At 36.6% G+C, this 25,687-nt stretch overlaps 1 protein-coding gene across 5 annotated transcripts; it reads right to left on the bottom strand.

The window, feature by feature from the left end:
* Positions 1-1,504: 1,504 nt before the first annotated feature.
* Positions 1,505-24,418, bottom strand: LOC121297456 (short transient receptor potential channel 7). 5 transcript variants are annotated; one of them, XM_041223786.1, is made up of 11 exons: positions 23,665-24,418; positions 19,091-19,273; positions 15,555-15,719; positions 11,187-11,403; positions 9,031-9,264; positions 8,098-8,362; positions 6,098-6,293; positions 5,673-5,911; positions 4,634-4,664; positions 4,262-4,337; positions 1,505-1,966 (listed from the first exon to the last, which is right to left on the bottom strand). In XM_041223786.1, the coding sequence occupies exons 1-11, from the start codon at positions 24,415-24,417 to the stop codon at positions 1,827-1,829; spliced, it is 2,499 nt and encodes an 832-aa protein (XP_041079720.1). In that variant the 5' UTR covers position 24,418; the 3' UTR covers positions 1,505-1,826. The 5 variants fall into 5 exon arrangements, with proteins under 5 accessions (XP_041079720.1, XP_041079719.1, XP_041079718.1 ...); XM_041223785.1 differs by having other exon boundaries at positions 4,634-4,710; positions 5,686-5,911; XM_041223784.1 differs by having other exon boundaries at positions 4,634-4,714; positions 5,690-5,911.
* Positions 24,419-25,687: the final 1,269 nt, after the last annotated feature.

Raw genomic sequence — 25,687 nt, 5'->3', positions numbered from 1 at the left:
TCTGGGATCTGTGCTGAAATCAAAGTGGTAACTGGTAAGAACTGAAGGGACAAAATTATTTTTCTACCCTGCTTTTACATCTGACCACGGTCAGTACCAGTCTACAACCTGGTTATATCTATGGTGCTCATAAGAAGCTCTTATTCCACCAGCACAAGTCCTGTCTACAATACATAAACAAGGCATTTTGGAATTCGTGAAGGTACAATACCCTATTCTAACATCTTTCTTTACTAAAAAAAAATAAATAAAAATCAGTTGGGCAGAAAATGTAACAGAGCTGTGAATGACACAAAAACACATTTGGATGATTGGTTCATTGAGGAGAGATTACAGACATGTTCTTGAACAATGGTGTCAACTATTTATATATTATTCTGCTACTTTAAAAGTAGCCAGACTAGTTTATAACTTGTGTTTGTGAGAGGCCTCTGGGAACTTAAAGAAAGTAGCCCCAAAGAAGAGCTTTACACAGTTCCCCCTATTGATAGTGAAAGCATCTTACTTACCTTCAACAAACATATGTATGTGTTCAGACACAATTAAAAAAAATCCACAAAATAATGAATTTGTTAAGACCCACTTGTACACACACACACACACACACATCAGGAAAAGACAGATCACAGATGAAAAACATGCATGTTTGTGAATACATTAAAAAGAATATTGCTAAGGTATTGTTTTGCCGGAAATTCATTAATTAGAATGCCGATTTGTATAGATTCAGGTAATTCATTAATTAGAATGCCGATTTGTATAGATTGTACTGTGACATTGTAGAAAATGAGTTTTCACAGTGTTTTATATTCTTTATTGGAGATAGCAATGGGAGTGCTATAGGAACAGAATCTTATAAAATTTGGCAATTTGGGCAGAAAAAAAAAAAAAAAAAAAAAACAGGCACATGGACATGTGTTCCTGAAAACAAACAATGACAAAAAGTGTTGAATATGAGGAATGCATTAGGAGCTCTGAATGCTGATGAGAGGCACACTTCAGTCATCTGATGGGTTATCGTGGTAATAGGAGGGGGGGTAGGTTTGTTTTAAAATGATTTGATAAAATCTGCAGTTGTATTATTGTGTCACTATGTGCTGCTGTTGTGTATATATATATATATATATATATATATATATATATATATATATATATATATATATATATATATATATATATATATATATATATATATATATATATTATTTTTTTTAAAATAAGTTTATATAATTAAATTCAAATTGTTTGAAAACTAAGAACATCCCTCTTAAAATCTATTGAAAACAGGTTTCATGAACAGCAAACTTCATTATTTAACGAAAGTGGACTTTGGAAAAAAAAAAAACATCAACACAAAATTACTTAAAGTTTACTGATCAGCGTCTGTAGTTTTCATGCAATTACCCAGTAATGTAATATTTGCCCTGTAACTGAAAACATTACAAGAAGGGGATTGGATTTTACCACCACTTACAACTGTGTCATAGTATCCCATTGGATTTGATTTATAGTCCCTTTTCATTGATTGCTGGAGAGTGGGGGTCTTGGTTTGGCTTGATTGAGAATAGGTTTCTTGCTTGGTCCACAGTACAGAACCTCCTCAATAAAATCTTCCATTACCTCAATGATAAGCATTTGTAAGCTTCTTTGAACACAAACAGCATTTAATTTCTGCACAGCAGTTTGTTGTGAAGCTTTGTCCATTCTGAACCAAAGGTTTTTGTAAGGCTTAATAAAACTTTCCCTGTTTTCGACACTTTTGGCACGTAAAAGCACTCTCCTAGCTTGTTTCACTTGATCTCATCCTCATTTATTTAGTTTTTTCCTCAAGGTTTTTTTGTGTTCCTCCCAAGTTTGTCGCTGAGCTGCTGAATGAGTTCTGCTAGTTCCCCCGTTGCCTGGGACTTCTCCTCCAGAAGTTCATAGCGCAGGCTGGAGATGTCTTGTTTAATCTCCTTGAGCTCACCTGAAATTCAAGAGCACAATAAGTTCAGCAGGAAACAGGGTAGAGGAAACTGAAAGCTGGGCCCCAAAAGAACTGTGATTTAAGTGCAAGTCGTGACATTCTTCTACCATGATCACTAAAGAGGAAATAATAACATCTTCAGGCTCCAAACTTAAAGGTATAGAGAGTGGAAGTCATAGGGAGCTAGTGAGGGCCAAACGGTATAACTCTTCACTGCACAATTGAAAGCAACATAAAAGGAAGCCGTCGTCTACTAAGTTTTAAAATATTTTTTCTTTTTTTTTAATTGATTTTAATTTGATAATAGAGCATAGCTCGGAGCCCAGTGTGTCATTACCTCTTATTTTGTAAAGTTTCATGAAGTAAAAGACAACTTTATTTTGATAACTTTTGCTTCAGGGTAAAATTTGGCCAATTAATTTGGTAATAAAACTATTGAAAAACGAAGTCCCATGTTAAACCGGTTAATAAACCATTCCTATTATTATTATATTATATAATTAATTATATATTATTATTATTATTATTATGTGACTTGGTAAGAAACATCTTAAGTGCAGGATGGAGTCTGTTAATTAACAGTATGTCTTTGTTTCTGGCTTACAAAGTCATTATTCATTTGTTTAGCTTTCAGGAAATTGGACCACTGACTCATAGTGACTATACACTGCCCTCCAACAACTAGTGGAACAGATTACTTAATGCTGAACCACTGGGGTTACCCCAGCCACCCCTTACTCACTGACTATCTTGGAATCCCTCAATAGATAATGGGCTATCTTCAAATACATGCAACAGATATATATTGAGAAAATGCTGTACATTTTCTGGCAATGTGATATTCTTTTTGTTGTTAGTACCAAACAACAATCATGGTTTACTGACTACTGAAATGCACCCTACATACATGTGTGGATATGATATATATATATCTATATATATATTACATATATATATATATATATATATATATATATATATTTTTTTTTTTTTTCTGCACTGGTGATTGAAGACTGAATGCCCTACACCTATCTTTCTGTATTTAATGATCTGACTGAAAACATTTTGGTTGGATAATGTATATACATGTGGCTTTGGCTAAGAGGCCTTCCTCATTTGCATGATAAAAGTCCAGTATCTCAGTTTAGTGGTACAGAACTCTATAATAATATCTAAGGATCTGTTTAAATGATCTAAACAGCGGTGGATATCAAAACCACCACCCTTTAAGTCTATATTCCTCTGTGACAGAAATACAATGAACCTTGGTTGTAAATCTCCCTCCCGACCTGTGAGGGTGCTAAGAAGCGTGAACAGAGTTCTTTGGACAGGCTTCCTTGACAGTTCTTTCCCTGGGTCGGGAAGTTGGTCAGTCTGGAAGAAGGCAGCTGCACTCGCTTACCAAGGGGTCATGCGTATAAGCAACAGCATATAAGGGGATGGAGAATCGTAACCTGTTCCTTCGCTTTGGTTACAAAAAATAACTCGGAAGGATCCATGCAGTATTTGTGAGATATCGTGAGTGTTTGTTTATCTTGTCTAAAATTGTTACTTGTGTTTTCATAGGCGGCTAACACGTTCCAGAGCTGTCACTAAGGGCCAGCATAAAACCCGGAACAGCACTACATTATTGTCACACAATAAACTGTATCACCCACCGTGAGCACTACAGCATACACCCAGGATGTGTTTATTGTTTGGGACTGCAAACCTGTTAGTATTTACCCCGTGTCTTACACATTGCTGTGTATTGCCAGGGATCATTGTTTGGTCACCAGACCTGGATTTTAAAATAAAGAAACACTTTTACAAACCGGATTACAATTTCTGTCTGTTTTATTCCTGCACTGCATGACCTCTGCACCTATACACAATCAACCACTTTGCCGCATCATCATACTAGTGTTTAACCCTTCTTAGCATTATTTATAAAATGCCTTGGAAATGTACAACATCCTGATTGGCTGCTGACTTTCCAATCCCATATGGTTAAAAGAGTACAACCAGTGCTTCAGATCTCATTTCATTCAACTCAGGTTTAGTAACAGTTCCATAGCCAAACACCAGGAGCCATTTTAGAAGAGAGAAAACATAATTTTATAAAAGCAATAACATGAGTTGTATCTGTGCAATCCACACCTTCTTGAAAAATCTAATTGGAAGACTTCCTCGGTAGAGCATGGTTATGTGTTTAAATAAGTAAAAAGCTTGATAAATGTGTATTTCTGTATCATTAAGAGTACAAGCACACTTACACTTGACCTAGTCATGGCCCTGGTACAAAATAACATTTACCTTCATTGACTTCATCATTCTCTTTGTCGACCTGAGCCTTCAGTACATAACGTTTGATAAGCCTCTTCATTATTTTCTGTTAGGAAGGAAAGAGGAGTGTAAAAAGTTAGAGACAAGCCCAAATCTGCTGATAAAGAACTGCAGTTTCCACGTCTGTGTGAAACTTATATGACTGATTGAACCCCACCTCATAGCAATGTTTGGCAATCTTCCATACAACATAGTGTACTATAGTAAAAATTAAAAAAATCTTTCGCTAATTGAAATTTATTTAAGCGCATCATCTATAGTGACTTGCAGGCATTCATTTCAATAATCCTTTTATAAATAAATGAAATAAAAGCATTAAAAATAAAAAGCGATGTTACTAACCTGATACCGGGTTGGATTTTTGATGGGTTTTCTTATGCCAGAGCCATCTGTAGTCCGAGTGTTAGATCTATAACGATCTGGCTGAATGTAAAAACAGAATGCAGTTTATTAGGACTTACTTTTTTTTTTATAATCCATCACACCAGACTTTGTTTTTAATGCTGTTTAAAAAAAAAAAAAAAAAAAACATCATCAAATGGTCACATGATTGAACTGTCCTTAGTCATGTTGACATGGGACTTGTCTGGCTTTTATCAGACAGTAGGTGCCAGCTAGAACATCACAGCATTAACATCAATCTACGCAAGTGCCGGCTTTTTTATTTATTTTATTTTATTATCCACCAAAACCAGCCAATCAATACTTTGCACCAACAAAAGCAACCAATCCTGTACCTGCAACTGCCGAATCAGCCAATCACAGCCTGTCAGCTAGACTGGAGCTCAGCATGTTTCAACTACAACAAACTGAGACATGGACAATTCGATAATATTGTCCCATTAAGATATCTGGCGCTGACCAAATAAACTGGAAGCAGCTCAGACAAGTCAAAAAGTGATTGTTTTTTTTTCTCTTTTTAATTCCATACAGAATCACAAAGTCTTGAGACTAAATCAATTGTTGTATTGAAAATGGAAAATGGATGAGTAGGCCTCTGTCTGTAAACCCGATTAATTCTCTTTTACTAAAGTACAGACTCTGTGGCAGGAGGGACACATGAAAGATTTAAATTGGAAAGGGGGTGATCCCTCAGGTGTACTATTCTGCAATCAAGCAACTGAAAAAAAAAGGTTTTGAAAGGGGGGAATTTCTTTCATCCAAGCAGGCTATATATGTGTGTTAAAAAAATGTAAATATATATATATATATATATATATATATATATATATATATATATATATATATATATATATAGATATAGATATAGATATAGATATAGATATAGATATAACAGATGCTTTGAGGCCCATAGTCCCTAACGATGCAGGTTGTACTGTGATGCCCCTTACTGGATTTGATACACTGAAATGTCAATTACAGTACAGCGGTACTAACTTTTATCTGGGAGTTGAGCATTCCCATTTCCACTTCACTGTCACACTTCTTGGCCTTGGCCTTGCAGAGCCAGATGAGACAGGACTTGATGCGCAGGATGAGATAGTAGAACGATTTGGGGCTGGGCATCAGATTGAAGGGAGCAGGTAACGTCCTGCCCTCATCGTAGTAGGACAGCCAGAGCTTCGCACGAGCAAACTTCCACTCGACATCCGCGTCTTCCTGTGGAAAAGAGAAAAATTTTAGAATAGAGCTAGAACAGAGAGCTGACATGTTCAGTTTCCATCAAAACTTTTAAGAGCTCTTCAGTGATCACAATGCTTTTAGAACTAACATACTAAGCTGGTAATCCTGTTAAAGAAATGGGAAAATGGTTTAAACTTACAGTAAATGGGCTATTTGGCTTACCTCTATCTCCTGATAGGAGTTGTTGATCATAGCAATCAGCATGTTGAGTAGCACCACCACCATAGTTACATTGTAGACACCATACAGCACATAACCGATGTTCTCTATAAACTTGTGGTCGTACTTTAGAACAACAGAAATCACCTCGGACAAGCCAAAGATGGACCAGAATAAAGTTTTAAAACTTTCTTCAACGCTGTAATAAAAAAGAGAAAAATAAAAACAACAACAAAAAATGTAAATAAAATAATTAAAACAAAAAATTGTGTATATATATATATATATATATATATATATATATATATATATATATATATATATATATATAGATAGATAGATAGATAGATAGATAGATAGATAGATAGATAGATATAAAGCCATAAATATTTGCAACCAAAAAATTTGGCAAATCACACCCATAAAACCTACTTTGCTCCAGTAAAACCCACTTTGTCACCATTGTATACTGTCAAGCCGCTAGAGGCTTACTTTGTTGAAATACAAATTCACAGCTAAAAGAATAATCATATTATTCTGTGACACATTCTCAAGAGGTCCCTTTCATGATGTAAAGTTCACAGAAAGCTCCACTGTGTACAGGTTATGACTCATCTCTTTAGTTCCAGTTTGTGAAAAGAACTGCCCATAGAAACTACTTCAATTTCAGCCAAGCTACCAGACATGAATAGATGATCAGAACACAGCGTCATGCTTTGGCAAGTCTGCAAAATATTAATTGGTGGTTTCAATGGGTTTATCCCAGAATATTAATCCCAAATAAAATTTAGTTCTTTAAATCAAAGCTAAAAGCACAGGAATTTATTTTTAATATGAATCCCTGCTGCCCTCCTGCTCAAATGATGTGTTGTGAGTGTTTACTTTGGAATTAAATTACTATACTATAATACCAGATGCTTGTATAGTTGAAAATGAAACTAAATATTAATTTGTAGTTGAAATTTCTTTTTTGTAACTCTCTGGGAGTTGTCTGGAAGTTGGGCTATGTGGGGTTACATTTATGAGCTAATGTTAGGGTTCAGATTGATGTTAGGATTAAATTTAATGTTAACCTCCACCAGTAAGTAAACTCCTTCACCTGTTGTCAATAGAATAAATGCCATGTGCAACTTCAGAACTGTTGCCATCCCACAGTATGCTAATTAGAATTTTTTCAACTGGTATCTTTGCTTTAGTTAGTAAACAGGGCGTGACACTTTGGGAAATACCTCCCAGAATTCTGGCCAAATTACCACCGCTTAGTAAATGAGGCCCAACATGTTTTAGAACCATGTGCAATTATCAGTAAGTCATTATCTGCAACAAATTAAGGGCAATATTGTGAACAAAGTCAAATAAGTATTTTCAAAGATGAATATACATTTCTGAAATGGTATAAAACTATCAAGAAACTACTCCTAACAATAACCCTTCCTGCAACTGAGTAGTTCAGTAGCACTACAAGGTATTAACTAGGTAATTATTACCACTGGTAATGCTGTTACACAGTAACTACGACAAGCAGAGGTGAGTGAGCAGCTAAATCTCAGGATCTGAAGCTGTTTTTACTACAGCTGTGCTCATTGCCCCCCCCCCCCCCCCCCCCCCCCCCCCCCCCCCCCCCCCCCCCCCCCCCCCCCCCCCCCCCCCCCCCCACCCCCCCCCCACCCCCCCCCCTTGTCGGGCAACTATATATTTTAATACATTATATTAATAAAAAGTATCACTGGACTATTGGGAATCAAAAGATACACAGAAACAATACCACCCTCTGCTGGTAGATATGTGACTATTCAACGATTTCCAATTTCCAGAGTATTTAGTAAATTAGTGTGCTCTGGGCTTAATTCCTGCACCCTACACTGCTTCAGCCGGCACATGTGTCAAAAGAAGTGTATCGTATCACAGGAACATTACTAGTTTTGTGCCAGTTTTAATTTTATTATCACAGAAACAGAGCACATTTTCACTGAGAAATGTGTCTGGTCCCTACTGTTACTCACGTTGTGAAGGCAGGGTTATATTTCGCTCCGAGATAGTAGGAGTAGAGGTTGAACATTCCGATCATGAAAGCCACGAACACCATGATGAAGATGACCATAAACTTGAAGATGTCCTTAACCGTCCTGCCCAGGGAGATCTGCAGCGGGCCGAAGCTCTCGTTAGCGGGCAGGATGTAAGCGATGCGCGAGAAGCTCAGCACCACCGCAACGGCGTACAATCCTTCTGAGATGATCTGGGGGTCTGACGGGAGCCACTTGATCCTGGCTGAAACACAAAGAATAACAATCACATAGCATGCACGCTGTGTTTAATTAAGAAAACAGATTTTAAAGAAGAACTTAAAACAACTTTTTTTTTTTTTTTTTTTTTAATAATACACCAATATGATCTAGAAATACTATTGTGACTGCAGCTGCAGGAAATCCTAATGACACTGGAGATGTTGTTTGACAGCTTGACCACAAGATGGCACTGTTGACAAATGTTTTAGGACAACAAATAATGAGCAGGCGCTTTCTACTGTATTGTTTCACAGATTTGAACACTGTAATCTGATGTTATCATTAGATCAACAATTTAAAGATTATGTATACACAATATATTGCTTTTGTCAAACTTATTTTTTACCTTATTTATGTTTTTACTTTAATATACATGCCTTTTGTAATTCTCTCTTATACAGTTGTGTATAACTTTTCAGTAGTATAGTAGTATAGTAAAATGCTTAACCATAACAATATTGTGTCACACGGCACAATCCTGCCTGTTACCGTACTTGCTATTCTACGTTGTGATTGCCACTCACCATGCTGTGTTTAATTCAAATAAGAGGATGAGACTGTGAAAGGCAAACCCTTAGAAGGTTACACTAACGCTACAGCCCCTGTGGTAATGGGAAAGTGCTGCATGAAAATCACAGTGCTAGCTCTCACCGTATGTGAAGTACGCCACCTCGGCTGGCAGAGTGACGTTACTGATGTCAGGGTTCTTCACATAGTTATCCACATAAAGCTGGGCCTCAGAGGCTTTCAAAAAGGCCATTAGCCTGGCAGTGAAGGAGGCCACAAAGATGGAGAGCATGCCAAAGTCCAGCACATTCCAGAGGTGCATGACATACTCCCGGGGCCCCTCTGCCCAGATCTCCTTACACTCCGACCAGATCATCCCTGCAGAGAGAAGTGTAGCACATGGGTATCTGCCACGCCTCACAGGGAGTCAGACTCTGTATCACTGCTGGACATGCCATCCTCACAATTCAGAGAAGAGACCCCAGGTGAACTGAGGCATTAACTTGACAGGAAATGCACTGAAGACTTTGAAAAATAATTCTTGCAAACACTTATCATTGTATGTATTAAGTTTCTTTTAGCAGTATTGCTTTCTGAATTGTCATTGTTTTTCATTTCTTTTTTATTTATTTATTTTTTTAGGAAAAACACATCTAATAAAGTTACTGGAATTAGACTTTTTATTGGTGTAACACTAAGTTTGACACTGTAACAGCAATTAAACAGATTGTTTATGTAGTTACAATGGAACAGACATTTATATTTACTGTGCAATTACAATTTTAGAGAAATTTGAAGCATTCTGATGAAGAACCACATATAGTACGCATACTTTGAGATATCCATTTCTTTTCAAATTTGAAGTGACTGAAATTCTATTATATGAATAATATTTAACTTGTCTGTAGGCATAGATCGCCACTAGATGTACAGACAAAAATAGTTATTTTAGAACCAGATTTACAATCTTTGCTAAAATTACACATATAAGTAATTTTAAGTAAAGTGTCCCCTTTTTTCTTTTAGAAACAAAATTGTGCCAATAATGTAAAAAAAAAAAAAAAAGTTTGAGAATCAAGAAAGTTTTGATCTTATTGATGCTGTTATTATTCAAATAGGCATGTTTATACATTATTGCACTAAATCCTTCATATTCATGATTTGCCATGAATCAGTCAGTACTTTCATATTTTAAACCCTAAAATGAGCACAGCTTTCAGCTCGCTCTGATTACAATTCAATTCATCAATTACAAGGCTTTAGTACAGGGGCTCATTTCTTAGAAACACTGCTGTGTCAGAAAGTTATTTGCAATCAAGGTCCCAGTAGCAATCACAGTGCCTCTGGAAACCAAAAAAGCAGTATTTAGAATTAGAATGATCTTGTAATGTATGGCTCTCTGCACCTGATCTGATTAGAATCGATGGATTGAATGGGACGTTATCAAAGAAAATCATCTCAGAGGAACGGACCAGTAGGTGGCTACTAGTCTCCCAACAGGTAGAGTAGGTCCAGATCAAGCATCTTCATGGACATCGGATTTACTGGCCGCTAGATTGCGCTAAACAAGCAGTGTTGAAATAATAGTAACAGTTTAATAGTAACACATTTAGGTTTAGGGGTAGAGAGTAGATTTAGGGGTTAGGATGCTAGTAGGACGCTACTGGCCCATTCCTATAGGATGATTTTGCTTGATAATGTCCCATTGAATTGACTGGTTATAAGCAGATCAGCTGCTCTTTTAGAAAAAAAAGGTTAGTCTCAGTTAATATAATTTAAATTCAATCAATAATTTTTTGATTATGCACAAGACTATTTATTCTTTGTTGTGAGGGTCTGGAATCAACTCCCCAGTAATGTTGTTGAAGCTGACACCCTGGGATCCTTCAAGAAGCTGCTTGATGAGATTTTGGGATCAATAAGCTACTAACAACCAAACGAGCAAGATGGGCCGAATGGCCTCCTCTCGTTTGTAAACGTTCTTATGTTCTTATGTTCTTATGTTCTTCAGCTCGACATACTGTATATATGTACTGTTCTGTACTGCAGTATAGAAATTACAAAACATACGTAAACATAAAGGATCACTCACCATTTTTTAATTTTTCTTATTGCACATTTTATTTATTTTATTTTATTATTATTATTATTTTTGTTGTTTAATGGAGTTCATCACTAAAGAATCCCAGAAAATCAAAATTAAGATTTGCAGCAACACAAAAAGAAAACCTTTGTATTCCACTTCAGAAAGCATTCCCGTGAGAATACGACAGCCACCTGTTTCAGAAAACCATACTCACCCAACACCCAGTTCATGATCAGCATCTCAGTCCAGGAAAACTGTGTGGTCTTCACCCTGAAGATCTGTCTGGGGTGGTCTGTGATGGTTTCATTGGGCAGGTTCTTCACGCCTTCAAACCGGTCCGAAGCATTGATAACTAACAGCCCCAGGAAGATGGTGAAGGAAACAGCATGGGCGACAAACTTCATAAATGGGCTTCTCAGGATTTGTCCCAACTGTAAAGTAAAAGCTTTATTTGGTTTTGTGAATCTACAATTTATATCTTAAGCAGCCATTCATTGTGGCTGATAACAATAAAACAGGTGAGGCAATAAAACAGGTGAGGAAGGCTAATGGCGCATTCATGAACGCACAATAAATTACATTTATCTTATCTCGGTATGTCAACTCTATATTGAGATTTATATGTGCAGAATTTGTTGGAAAGCCTTAGTTTGTAGCATCACAACTGACACTTTCACTTAAGCAGACTAATGAGCCTTGACAGATAAGGAGAAATGAGATGGCACGTGCAGAATGATAAATATGAACAAAACAGCCATGCTTATCATTAATACCTTCTAGTTCATTTTGAGGATGATGTCAGGCAACGGTTATTTACAGGCTTGCCATCAATTATTTGATTATCGCGTGGTTTAGCACGAGAGCTGCTAACATGTGAATGAATAGCTGTGAAGGACTGTTTAAGGGCACACACATTTCAGTGTCAAGCTCTGTAGTGAGCACAGCCCTGCAGTCTCCAAGTTTCTGGTATGGTTTTGTAACCAGTTTGGTGTATTAATGCTGGAGAAACCGTCAAAGTAAAACTACAAGAAACAACATCGAAAAACAGTTCTATTTATTTTTTCATCAACCAAAATGCTTAAAGTTCCTTGATGATTAATCTTTGAATTTACAACAGTGTTGAAAATGATGGATACATGGATAGCCTATCATAGCTTGTACTTTTGTGCACCTGTATCCTGCCTATTACACCTGCTGTTATTTGAAATATGATGCCCCATCTTCTATAGATGATATTTTTACTTGTGTCACATTTACCCGGGTTGATGTTGGGATGCTAGTAATATGGTACCAAAGTGGCACTTGTACCTTTCAGAAACTGGAGAGCGTGTTCGTGTCGGTATCAGTTCTTTCAGGACAAACCTCTAATCAGAATCTTGGCAGCAGACAATAAGCAGGCAGCAATTTTATTATAAGGGCAGTCACCATAATACTGTGGGCAAACCTGTTACTCGTTTAATCCTTCAGTTCTAGCTGTAATGCAGATCTTTACAAGACAGTTATTATATACTCCCACTTCCTGGGAGTGAGACGAAACCTGCAGCGTTAATTAGAAAAGGTAATGAAGTAGTTATTAGTCTATTCATTTGTTACACTGATTGAACGCTGTTAATATTCATTGAAGAGGCCCTTCATGTCCCCTTCCAGCAATAAAATGTATTTAAGATGCAAGTGAACACCAACAACCACAAATATTATAAAAGGTATCATTAAGTGCTCTGAAAGAAGCATTAGCTGTGCCACGAGAAACCGTGCTGCTGCCTCACTGGGGGGGGGGGGGGGGGGGGGGAGATCTCAACCTAGGTCAAAAACAACGAAACCAATTGTCACCTGAACTTGTGTACATTAAAAACAGCAGGGCTGGATTCAGAAAGCTGTGTTGTACATGAACCTTATTTCAGTAAGAATATCAGTCTTTTAACTGTATTCAGCTTTACCCTTATATTACTTTATTTGTTTGCCGTTTACTGGAAGATGGAGCAGCATGTCGATATGATAACAATGAACACCTGGATGGTTTAAATATACACGCTCACAAAGAACAATGTAAAGGAAAGGTGTTCATACCCGGTGCTCTTGTAAAGGGATCTTCTTCATGAAGATACATGCTAATATGAGCTTGCAAGCCCCTTCTTAGTCATAGTCATGAACAAGGGACCTCCTGGTTACAAGCCCTTTTCTTTAACCACTAGACCACACAGCCTCCTATAAGCACTGGGAAATACTGGCACTATAGCTTTATGACTAGCACCATAAATAAGGCCATTAAAATAAGGGCACAAATACAGTCCCCTGAGTATAAGGGTTAGATGAATGCTTTGGTATTTCTTCCCTACTGTATTAGCGAATCCCACAGGAGAAAAGTTAGCAAATGTTGTTGCTGAAATACAGTACAAACACAAGCCTCTGTCTAACTCTCCAGAGCATGTCTGAGTGCAGTGAAGAGTGCAGTCGAGACAATAAAGGGAATTTGTTTAGAGCAGCTATTATAGGCTATGTGTCTTCTTTTCAGATTTCTATCTAGGTTGTATTAAAGTATTAGGCATTGCTGGAGGCTTCACACGTGCCACCGCTCTCTATATAACACTCCTGTACAACCATTATGACAACTTTGGGGCTTATCACTCCATCAGCTATCCTGATTCATGGGTTAAGCACAACACTCAATATAGTATCCTTTACAAACACAAGCAGAACAATGTTTAATGTGTAATATTCCACTGCTTATTTGCACCTATCCTTCAACCAATGTTTTGTAAATCAATTCTGTTACCGCTTGTATTAACAGCATTATCCCTGTTATATAATCTAGATGTAACCTATTCTGAAAAGCTTTAAACGCGTATATATATATATATATTATATCTTATATATATATAATATATATTCATATATATATATATATATATATATATATATATATATATCATATATATAGCAGAAAAGCTTTTCAGAATAGGGTACATCTAGATTATATAACAGGGATAATGCTGTCATGCTTTCATGAGCTAAAAAGATAAATATATGCTTTATCTAGAGCTAAAATGTGTGCATTAATCTTTTTTGTTATCAGATACAAGATGCTGCCTTGCACATCACAGTGCAGTTGAATTAAATCATGGACTTCCTCCTGTAGCCCTGTCTCCTCTGTAGCTGTTAGAATATCATGCTCTGGACTGAACATCTGCAATCACGTGTTCTGAAAGCAAATCTCCCTCACTTAAAAGACAAGTTATATCAGCATTCATACATTCTGAAGGGAGATCCTGATTTGAGGCTGTGTCATATACTGTATAAAGCTAATCGTTTATAACCCAGAGATGAAGATCTTTAATGTATGCAAAACACATGGTACTATACCATATTACTACTTTCTAAAAGGCATCATAAACAGCAAAACCAGAGAACCATCCCCTTCTTAACACACACCTGCTCACAGACATGGTGTTTCAGCAGGTAAGCAAGGTTGCTTGAATGCAGTACTAATGAGAAGAATAGTGCTCAGAAGCTTTACAGGTGGATAACATTTATGCATCCCTACAACCCAGGCTTTGTGAAGTATCACAGTAGACCACTGAGTTAGCAAGGAGATGTTGGGAAAACACTATGGAGGTTGTTCAATTGATTTAAATGCAGGCAGACCTAAAACAAGAGCAGTGATATCCACGGTTTGATTTTCATAGTCTTGGTGCATAAGAGCCCATTGTAATTTATTTTAGTATTTATAAATGTACTCCTGTTTTATAGTGTTTTACAGTTGTGGATGATACTTTGTGATTTGATAGGATATCCATTACCATGTATACCTTTCATAATAAGTACCCACAGATGGACAAGCCCTGCATTTGCAGACAGCCTCTATTTTACAAGCTGTCTTTCTAATAAGAATGAGGGAGCCAAGGCCAGAAGGTTAAGAGGCAGAGATTGGAGGTTGGAGAGAAAAACTCCCCTTTTGAGGAAACACCAGTATGTTTCAGTATATTCAACACAAAGCCAGACAGAAAAGCCAGCCTGCTGGTGCAGCCACCAAGTCTTTTTTAACCCGAGAATGATCTTGCATCAATGCAACCTTTTTGCATCTTCTTTTTTTGGAATGTACGTTATAGAAAACATTCATTTCGACACCAGTACATTAAACTAGACAATTGTGTGCAAATAATTCATTTGGAAAGACAAGCTGCCGGTTATACACAAGTGTGTGTTATACAAGTGTTATTAATATACAGAACATTATGCCACTATTGCCTGTAATATATTACAAGAAATTCCACTTTGAAAGAAAGTTTCATGGTCAAAACAGATTGCATCATAATCCATGTCAGAATGTAATTAATTTGTAGTTTATATTGGCAAAATAATGTTCTATGCATATTGAAAATGAATAATAATATAATAACAGTAGTTAGAAACCTCAGAACTTTAATCTATTGATCAGGAAGCCCATTGCAAAATGAACTCACAAGTGTGGATTCTAGTGCTTAATTAATATGTAGTCAAGCTACTCTTTGTTGAGCAGTACGTTTCCATACAGTACTATAGAAAATAAACAATGATATACGTATGCACCTGAAGAAGCCTGTACCTTGCTGCAGGGCATGATCCAGTACGCGATGGCCAGGAATGGAAGCCCAATGGTGACTCCAAGCACGGTCAAGCACTTCACTCCCATGGACTGCTGCCTTAAGCCAGAAAGGTTCTCATACCATATAGTGAGCAGCTGTTGCTGGCAGTTAGGATGGGCAACAAACTGAAACAAAAAAAAAAACAATTATAACAACAGGCTAAAAACAATACTCTTTGCAATACAAACCAGAAGGATCCATTGACTTGAAAGATGTTTTACTTAGACATTTATGAAAGGCTGATAGCACATTTACAGTGTATTAATAGACACGTAATTACACTGTAATAACATGCTATTTACCAATGAGGCCTGGTTTTATGTCTTATGATAACAAACAAATATAGTTTGATGTAGTTACAAATTAAAAAATACTGTAAAACCTTTTTTGTGTGATCTATATTTTAGCTATTTTCACAAATATAAAGGATGCTTAAGTGTTTTTTTTATTGGTATTTAATGGCAGTGATTGTGTTATAAGTTGAGTGCCACATTTTTATTGTATCCAAATGTTCACATAACATAGCTAACACAGCATAAGGCTGAAAGTGGAAGCACCACATCACTTTATAAATGTTTAAATAACTCCAAACCCCTGTTTATTCCCAAGAAAAAGCAAGCAAAGAGGTTACTAATAGTATGTAGAACATTGGAAATACATCACAGTGTCAAAAATTTGCTGACACAAGTACAAAACACAAATACAAAATGTTACAGTAAATGCATTATATACTGCACTAGCTTTTGTAGTTCTGGAGGTCGTTTTGTATTCTGATTTCCATGTGTGCACCTCATTGCTAAAAAATGGCATTTAAACAAACCACTGTTTCTCTTGCTACAAAAAGTTGTTCAAGCTCTTGAAATAAACCTGAATCAGACACAAGCCGCCGATCGATTTGGTGTTTTCAGATCTGGTGAGTTGTTTCACCATTTTGTTAAATAATGTGCATGTTTTGTATATTGCTGCTGTATTTTTTTAATGTGTGTAAGGGTGCTATGTCAATTTAGTTTGACAGTTTATTAAAGTTAGTTTGTATGTTACTTTATTGTTTTCTGCATCGGTTTTACGAGATGAGCATCTCGTAAAACCATTGCACCAATTACCTCTGAAGTAAAGTCATTGTTTATTGGTGGTTCATTTGTTTGAAAACTGTGGATGTGACTGGAAAACTTAATTGACTTTTCTATTAAAAATAAACCTCATGATCATAATCTTCAGAAATCACTGCTGAAAAGAACACATTCCTTTGGGTGCCAGAAGCTGTAATAGTGCCAGAGTGATATAATAGAAACCATTTCCATATCAAATACCTTCTGGTTACACTATCGTGAATTCCTCCTGGAGTGCCACATTCAGTACTGTCAAAGTGGAAAAGTGCTATTGTAGATTTTTGCAAAACCTTTTTAAAATGTATGATGAAAAAAGCTGAACGTAATTTTCTGTGGAAACTTGTAACAAATTCTGCAACTTTGCATTGTGCGTCATACAACTTCCCATTAAGGGAACCCTCTTCAATCTACAAAAATAGATTTAAAAGGGGAAATTGTATTGCAATGTATACAATCCTATGTGCTATTTGCATTTCACAGGCATGTCAGCAGTTTTTTTAGGAATGAAAGAAAGATCTATTGTATATTATTCTGAAGAAATGTCACGGTTTCTCATTGCTTTTTAATTTTCTTCTATTTTAGGCCCATCACAGGCATAATTCTTAATATTGCTTGTCTCTCTAGTTCTTCCAGGTGTGAAATATCTTTAAACAAAGAGGAGCAAAACCAATTTTAATGTGAACATCTGCATGCAAAATTAGGATAATGATATTAAAAACATAAAGCAAATATATTGCATAATATATAATGTTGCCAATGGCTGACTTATGGGATGCCTTTTTGTGGAACAAGTTAGTACAGTACATCCACCAATCAATCTGCAAGTTAAATAGGGCTCCCCCTGTTCAGATGGGGGGGGGTCCTCATTCCTGTCTATACAGTCCTGCTTGCCTGATCAGGAATGTCAGGAATTAAAGAACAGAGATTGTAGACTTTCATTTTAAGTTTCTCTAAAACAGCAAACCCATGTATGTAGGCACAGGCCAAAAGCCCCCATCTCCAAACATGCTTTTGTAATGGAATGTCAACTCACATTAGCTTCTAGTAGGAATTCATTATTTTGGATTCCTATGCTATACCTTTTGACTTCTGGAGTATGGCTGACATGCAACAATCTAACTATCACACCGACAATACACCATATATATGGTCAGAGGCACTAAATCAGCATTCAACATCCATAAACCTTTTGCATACAGCTCTACATGAATTCTATATTGCATTATCTGCAAGAAATGTAACAAAGTGTACATTGGGGAAACTAAATTGCATTTAGGAGACCACATTGTGAAACATTTACGAAGCATTCAAATGAACACCACTGCATTTCCACAAAGGAAACTAATACTTGCAGAACATGCTCACTGAGTACTGCAAATTTGTAAGAATCCATCTGACTGCTGCCATTTCATCCTCCCCCTTCCACACACACCCTAAAGTGCCAGTGTGAAAATGGTAATGAATGAATCTGTAATTAACTGGTAAACATTATGAGAGATGCTGCTTGTTTATAAGCATTCTACTTATACACATCTTCAAGCTCCTGGTACACAGTTGTTTTTTTTTCTTTTCTTTCTTTTTTTATTCTCTGTTGTGGTTTAAAGGCATGAAAACTTTAAAAAAGGAAAAATCAAATCAAATCATATTAATTATGCACGTCTATCATTGTTTGAAAGTTTTTACTCTCCTTCAACACTCCCATTCTTGCAAGAAAACTGCTTTTGACAAAAACTAATGAATATTGTTAACCCACCATTACCAACCAAATCTAATATCAACACTCATCTATCTTCACAGGGCTGTTCCACCTACACACAGCAAGCATGTAGAACAATCCACCATTGAAGAACACACACATGGATATGTTTACTTTTCTTTCTAGTATGTCCTGGGGAAAGACAAATGCTAAACACAACAAATACAAAAATACTGCTTACTGATTATCCCTGATCACTAAAAGAAATGCAGAACTAATCATTATTTATAGTAAACCTTGGTTATAATGTTACATTAAGTCAGTCACTGGGAAATTATCACTGCATTACCAGTACATGAAAATATGATAAGACAACTACTAATGTAATAATTGAGGTTGGAACAAAGACATGGACTTGAACTGCTGATGCTACCTTCCTCTGACTATAACTTCTGCTCTTGATCTTCCATTGCACCTTATTAAAACTATATTACTTTGTTTGGCATCTATGTCTTGCTAACTTTGTAACACTACTTGTAAGCAAAGAAAAGGATCATTGTCTTAATAGAAGCATTCACAGTGAGAAGCTGCATTTTTTCGTTATTATTTGTTCATATATCAGTAGCAATAAATAAGAGCTCACAGAAAAAAATAATAACGTTTAAGAAAATAGTCCATTTATACAGCACACCTTTTTCACTTCGTATTTGATAGCCAGTTTTACTCTGGTGAGGCACGGCCTGTGGTGATCTGTCAGAGGAACCAAATCAACGTCTCCATTTAAAATGGCTTCCACTTCCTCCGTGTCTCTGCACAGGTCAAGAACTCCCACAACGAAGTCCTTACATTGCATAGATAGCTTCCGGTATTCATTCTAGAAGAGCCAAATAAAGACATCAAAACAGCAGTTAAACACATACTATATATATATATATATATATATATATATATATATATATATATATATATATATATATATATATATATATATATATATATATATATATATATATATATATACACACATTTTCAAGAGAAATAGGGCTCATTTCAACTTGACTTCTCCCTAAATAAACTGCCTGTTTTTCTGCTTCAAGGCAATAGCACGGAGGTACTACAGAAACAATAAAGACTGTCAATCCATTGCAGTCCCATGGTACCATAGCAGGATCTTTAGTATCAGGACCACTGCACATATTTCTTCCCATGTCTTGTAATACTGATGTCAACTCATGATTTTTCTACAGAATAGATCTGTGACCGATTAAATGTCCAGTGTAGGGGGGTTACTTTCAAAAAACAGTCTGTTATAGCTGAAGGATTACAGTGGCTCCTGGGTAATACATATTCTGTTACAGTAATCCAAGTGGATTACAAGCATTACTTTTAATGCGTTTTTCTTTATTTATTGACGTGCAATCCAATAATCCAAAACAATAATCACAGAAATTGAACTACATAGTAACTGGAATTAGACAGAATTAGACAGATATTGATTTTCAGCAATTTGATTATAGTACTGTGTTCCTTGACACTGCATACTGTATGTCCAATATGTCCAAGGTCTTATCAGTGGACATTTAATCAATGCTATTCATAGCACAAGAACTGGGACCAGGCAAAGGTAGAATGACAAACCAGTCTGAAGGTTTGTGTCTTTCTAATGGGAATGTAACATTTGCTGCTCTATGGATTTAGGGGTTTTAGCTTTTATTAAATGTCACACATGCCATATAGAATGAGCTGTAGATAAATATATTTTATTATTAGAGCTGGAAATCTTGACAAATATCCATATGCATTTGTGAAGGTTTGGATGCTTTAAGGAAAGCAGTGGAGCTAGCTCACGCAAACACCACATTCCTGTCATTTCTTGATCAAAGACCCTTTGATAATGATGAGAGGATTTGTGACCTGGGATCTCAAGTTATGTATGAGAAACCCAACGTTTCTACATTATATATGCTGTACACGGTGTCTGTCGCGCTCTGTGATGATGGAAGCTTACAGGCAGTCAGCTGTTGTTTTTTTTGTTTCCTAAATCTGTCCATGACATTATTAGATGTGGCCGGATAAAAATGAAAACAACATTCCAAGAAATCTTTTTTAATTTAAAATCAAAACCCATTCTAGGTTGTCGGTGAAACATAAAATGATGTCTTTATTAAAAGTGAAATCCAGTGTCTGAAGCGCTAATGCACAAATAAGATAAAGAGCTGAGTTAATACATTTTACTTCATTGGGCATTTGCTATATATAAACGGCAAAGTAAAATGTGACAATAACAGCATGGCGGTCTTCTCCAGCTGCAGTAGGCACATGTATAAGCAATGTGACCAATAGAAGGAATGTATCCCATTTAAGTCTGATAAAACACACATTTGAAATGTGTTTGCTATGTTTTAGACATCATTTCATGAGACATAAAGTTTCATGAGACACAAAATTAGTAGTATAGTCTCTCTGATGTAGATATTGGCCGAATGTGTTACGGTGACAGAGACAGAATGATTCTTGGTGATAAATCTCCCTTCCAACCTGTGAGGGCTTTGTGTAAAGGACTGGATGGCCAGAAAATTCATTCACAGGGTTAGGTGGAAGTTAGGTAGGTGGCCATCTAGAAAGGGGGCGGGGCTACGGTACACTAAATTATCGACCCGGAAGGGAAACAATGTGGCAGCTGCGGACTGGAGGAAAGGTTGCAATCATTGACCAAGGAGACATGATTTATAGGAGGCTGTGTGGTCCAGTGGTTAAAGTAACAGGCTTCTAACCTGCAGGTCCTCAGTTCAAATCCCAGCTCAGCCACTGACTCACTGTGTGACCCTGAGCAAGTCACTTAACCTCTTTGTGCTCCGTCTTTCAGGTGAGACATTGTTGTAAGTGACTCTGCAGCTGATGCATAGTTCACACACCCTAGTCTCATATCTTGTAACAAGCTTTGTGATGGTGGTCCACTATGAAAGCCGCTATATAAAAATTATTATTATAAGGGGAAGTAAGAAGGTGATCTGTTCCTTTGCTATGGTTAACCCTAAACCGGAAGGAGACCCATATTGCAATCGTGAGTGTTTTGTCGTGTCTAAAAACTGCTTGTTTGTTGTTATTAGATGGCTAACATGAGCTGGAGCTGTTGCTAAAGGCCAGAATCAAACCCGGACAACATTGCACGTGTGTCACAATTAACTGTATTTGCACCACGAGCACTATAGCACTCATCGGGGACTTGTGATCCTGTTTGTGTTAGGTGTGGGTGTTTAAATATCCGGACTATTATTTTCGAGGCCATCCCGTGAATTAAACAGAGCAATACACAAACCATTGTGTATTGTCTGTTATCAATATTGTTTACTGTTTTGTCCTCAGACTTTGGATTACAAAAATAAACCTCCATTTCACGAGTACTTTGTTGTCTGTTATTGTCTTGAGCACTGCAACACCCCTACACATGCGCACTGCAACTACTGCCACTGTTACCCAGAAAATGATGTTTCACAGCAAATGAGTAAGACACCACTGCAGGCACAGAATGGCTGGTTAGCTCCTTCACTCCCTGTGAAATTATTCCATGTATGCTGTTATACAGATTGGATGTTTCTTATCTCAGGCTGCACATTTTAAAGCTGAGGGCTAATTGTAACTGCTCTCCCAGCAAGCCTATCTAGTTCATTCATGCTTTTGAGAGAATTCACACAACATGTTTGCAGAAGGCACATAACAGTGACATTTTTTAAATAGCTAGGATATCATATCACTAACCTCAACTAGTGAAGGCCTAGGAGTAGAAGAGTTAATGTGCACGAATCCAGAGTGGGCTGAGTAAAAATGTAATAATTTATAATTACTTCCATTTTAGTTTTCAATCTAGATTCCAAATGCCCTCCATGAAATTGGAATATGCAAATAAGCTTGAGGGTATGAACAGTATTATTTAATAGATACTAAATAATATTTTGGTAACATTTCATTACTGATCTCTAAGTAAATTTTAATTGCACGGTAATACAACAATAATTACACATACTGTATAGTTGTGTAGTTATGATGCGAAATAAAATAGCTGTTGCTATACCTATGGAACTGCACATGAAAATAACAATGCAGTTAGACTATTATTGTAAAATGTTATCAATATATTTTTATATACAAAAATATATCAACTCAAAAAGAATAAGTTCTTAAATGACAAATAACTCTTTATGTTTGTTCTTTATGTTTACCTCAGTTTGAAGCTAGCAAACACCATAACATTAGTAGTTCACTTTAATATTTTCCTGACAGAGGATGTAATGAAATGTGTGACCTCGGTTGTATCTCTGAAAACATGAGGGATGTTTTGTAATTATGAAATAATGGCAATGTGATTGCTTGTAATTAAACATTGTCTCCTGTGGGATCTTTTTAATTTACAGCTTCTGAATAACAGAAACAAGTTAGAGGAGTCATAATGAGGATTTTGATGACTTATTCCCGATGAATAAGTTCCCATATTTATAAAAGATAACTGGCCCCTTCTAGATATGTAGCCCTCAATGGGGTTAGGTAGAAAGGGCCTTATATTATTTATCACAGCAGCCTTGGCTGACAGTTTGTGCATTGGTTTCACCCATGGCAACTGAGATGTGGTCTTGTTTATATATATATATATATATATATATATATATATATATATATATATATATATATATATATATATATATATATTAAGCTAAACATTTATTGGTCAGTCTTTGGATTTATAATTTGGTGAAACCATTTATAATTTGGTGAGGATTGTTTGGGGGTTATAACTTTAATTTCCCAGGACTTAAGTGGCATTTAGAATTTACAGTTTCTAAATATCAAACTTTATTTAATGTATTCAAATGAATTTTAATATCCGATGTGATCAGCTGTTGTCCACAACACAGGCCTTTAGATAGTGACTTAGAATTGAATTAAGGTTTCAAATAAAGCATGTCAGGATTTTCTGATGCAGTTCTAAAAGGCACTAGATGACCAGAAAGGCATTAGCTCTATGTTACATTTAATTGTGAAGTACAGCAGTAAACTACTCCCAGAGGAAAGGGGGAATGTTTCATTTAAAAATGTCAAATGATAACTTGGATAGTCAGTACAAAGTATATTGCATGACCTAATAAAGAAAAAAACTGCTTTGCTACTACTGTCTTCCTGATTCCAGAAAAAAAAAAAAAAAAAAACATGTGACCCTTGGTCTCTTGACCTACGTACAATATATCAGCTGTTTATGGTTTACTTTCCTACCTTAAACTCTGTCTCTATATTAGCCAGTCTGGCCAGCTCGTTGCTGAGCTCTAGGGCAGTGAGGACAGGGTCTTCGCTAGACAGAGACAGGTAAGCAGCACTGGCCAGACCCTTATAAGCGTTCATTCTGGAGCGGGAATGGCTGAAGGAGTCCTTTCGTTGCTTCTCTGTGCATTCATAACACTTGCAGAAGTAATCATGGGGCTTCTCAATGCGAGCCCCCTTCAGCAGGAGAATGTGCACAACCTCATACTCCTGGCAATGGGAGGCTAGGATAATGGGCGTGATGTCATGGGAGAAACGAGTTCCGTCTTCATCATAGGCATAGAAGTCATCGTCTCGGAGCTCCTGCTCCAGCGGGCTGAGGGTGAGTCGATGGCCTCCAGCAAAAGCCGGGTGACTAAGTATGGCTTCTACAATCCTGACATAACCTTTGCTAATGGCCAGCAAAAGGGCATCCCCCACTCGCGCCAGATTGTCCTTCTTCAAGAGGAGCTCCGTCACCTCCAGGTGTTCGTTCCCTACTGCCAGCTGCAAGGAATTCTGGCCCATGTAGTCCACGCAATTGAAATTCAGGGTCTTGGACTCCTCCAGCATCTTACGCACAACAGGGATGTTGCCATATTCAGCAGAATCCAGGAACCGTTCCTCTTCTGGGGTGAGGCTGGTCCCTTTCTCGTTAAACATGTAGGCTGGTCCCCGAACCGCCTGCCGTCTACCCTTCTCCCGGAGTGTTGTGTGCCGTCTCTGCATGTTTGGACCACTGCTGCTCTCAAGCCTATAAAATAGAGAATTCAAATTGTGAACAACAGTTTGAAAGCACAATACAATTAATTAAGTTCAGTTGTGTTTCATGACCTAAATCTTACATGAACCCAATGTAATACAAATATTATCTTATTACGTTTTTTGTACATTATTAAACCGTTCATTATTATTTCTTCAGATGTTTCTAGAGTAATTTGTTTTTCCCAAATGCTTTTTTTTATATTTTATTCTTGCATTACCATACTACGTATGCATGCACTTTTTTTTTTAAGAAATTCGTCTGCTTTCATTTTCCTTTTCATTGGGTTTTAATTGACTCCCTTCTTTGTTCTCTGTGTCTCCTGCATCATGTCCTTGCCCTGAAGCTGCTTCCTGCTGGTTTGTTTTGACCATCACTGTCCATATGTTCCACATTGATGAGTTTAGTCATCATCACCCTTATTTGCATATCCCTAATGAGGATACCTTCAGCTGTGCTTGTACCTTATTACCAATGTGTTTTATGTATCTTTGCCTTCAAAAGAGCTGCAATGTCATTAGAAAGCAAGCAGCTCTGATTCAAGATTATTAGGGTGCCCATATAGCTCCAGTTTTACTCACAGTTTGGTTTTTTACTCACAGTTTTTTTTTTTCTTGTCAACCTTTTACCTGCCTTTACCCTTCAGAGATCTAGGAAGACAATTACCAAAATACATGGTATTGTATGTGAATTGAATTGTTATCAGCAGGATTGTTAAAAACAAGAACAATGCTGCATTTAAAAGGCAGTTTAATTAAAAGAAAAAGATTATCAGGGCCCTTCAAAAATGAGAAAAGCAATTTGTAAACGTGAGATGAATAGAGTACAAAAGTTGCTTTTTTTTTTTTTTTAAGTGAATGTCATTTTAGCCAAGCTTATCAACTTATTTTGCCACTTCATCAAAACAATTAGTTTCTCCTATTAAAATATGGTAAAACCTCAAATTAAATTTCCAGATGATCAATTCCAATAGTTTTTCGTGCTACTGGTTATCTGCAACTGGGTATTTGATGATTTCAAACCTTTATTCATACTGATGTGATAAAACCCCTCTTATAGATCTAATTGCCTTATATGATTCCCATTAAATAGGGGATTCGCTAACACAATACTGGTTAAGCTGCAAGAAGTGTCCCATGATCATGTTTAATTGTGTTTGGTGTCTGTTCACTTCATTACGTCATGGTGTTGTATGCAGTCTACATTATTGGTAAGCAGTGCCTTTTTTGTTTAAAT

This window comes from Polyodon spathula, chromosome 22 (assembly GCF_017654505.1).
Source record: "Polyodon spathula isolate WHYD16114869_AA chromosome 22, ASM1765450v1, whole genome shotgun sequence".
Lineage (NCBI taxonomy): Eukaryota > Metazoa > Chordata > Actinopteri > Acipenseriformes > Polyodontidae > Polyodon > Polyodon spathula.
Note: the sequence above shows the minus strand (reverse complement) of the source record. Positions and strands in the feature narration are given on the sequence as shown.

Excerpts from the sequence above, each read along its gene's own strand:
- LOC121297456 (XM_041223785.1), bottom strand. The coding sequence starts at position 24,417 with ATGCAGAGACGGCACACAACACTCCGGGAGAAGGGTAGACGGCAGGCG. Across the intron at positions 11,404-15,554 it reads GGATCATGCCCTGCAGCAAG|TTGGGACAAATCCTGAGAAG; the intron begins GTACAGGCTTCT and ends TTTACTTTACAG. Across the intron at positions 9,265-11,186 it reads GATCATGAACTGGGTGTTGG|GGATGATCTGGTCGGAGTGT; the intron begins GTGAGTATGGTT and ends TTCTCTCTGCAG.